This window comes from Sinocyclocheilus rhinocerous, unplaced genomic scaffold, assembly GCF_001515625.1.
Source record: "Sinocyclocheilus rhinocerous isolate Xijiao unplaced genomic scaffold, SAMN03320098_v1.1 scaffold1312, whole genome shotgun sequence".
Lineage (NCBI taxonomy): Eukaryota > Metazoa > Chordata > Actinopteri > Cypriniformes > Cyprinidae > Sinocyclocheilus > Sinocyclocheilus rhinocerous.
The window spans coordinates 635,029-635,423 of NW_015639805.1; the positions used below are offsets into that span (position 1 = coordinate 635,029).

The window sequence follows — 395 nt, forward strand, 5'->3', positions numbered from 1 at the left end:
TATATATATATATAATATTTAGATTTTTTTTTAATGTGTATAATAGTTTGATATTTTGTTATCTAGATCAAACACATTTATACATTCTAGGTGTACATAAAAAAAATACAAATAAAAAAAAACATCGGGACACTTGTGTTTTACAAAGCTGGAAGGATTCATTTGTATGTACGATTACAGGACATGACTATGGAGTATGCCACTGCCACAAACCCCACAGCTATTACTCCAGAGGAGTACTTTAACCCCAACTTTGACCTGCAGGGCAGAGACATCGGTCGGCCCATTGAGCTCACCATCAGAACACAGAAGTAAGGCTGGCCATTCACTCAACCTCACTACAATTATTTTTAAATAAGTAAATAATATATTACACACATGTAATTGAAGAAATG

General features: G+C 33.4%; 1 protein-coding gene across 1 annotated transcript in view; it reads left to right on the plus strand.

Annotated features, from left to right (window-relative positions):
* LOC107752151 (ankyrin repeat domain-containing protein 13A-like) overlaps nucleotides 1-395 on the plus strand; it is a 25,412-nt gene that overhangs the window by 6,980 nt on the left and 18,037 nt on the right. Inside the window, exon 6 of the mRNA XM_016568039.1 lies at nucleotides 181-311. Coding sequence (XP_016423525.1) covers nucleotides 181-311 — 131 coding nt within the window. The remainder of the gene's footprint in view (nucleotides 1-180; nucleotides 312-395) is intronic.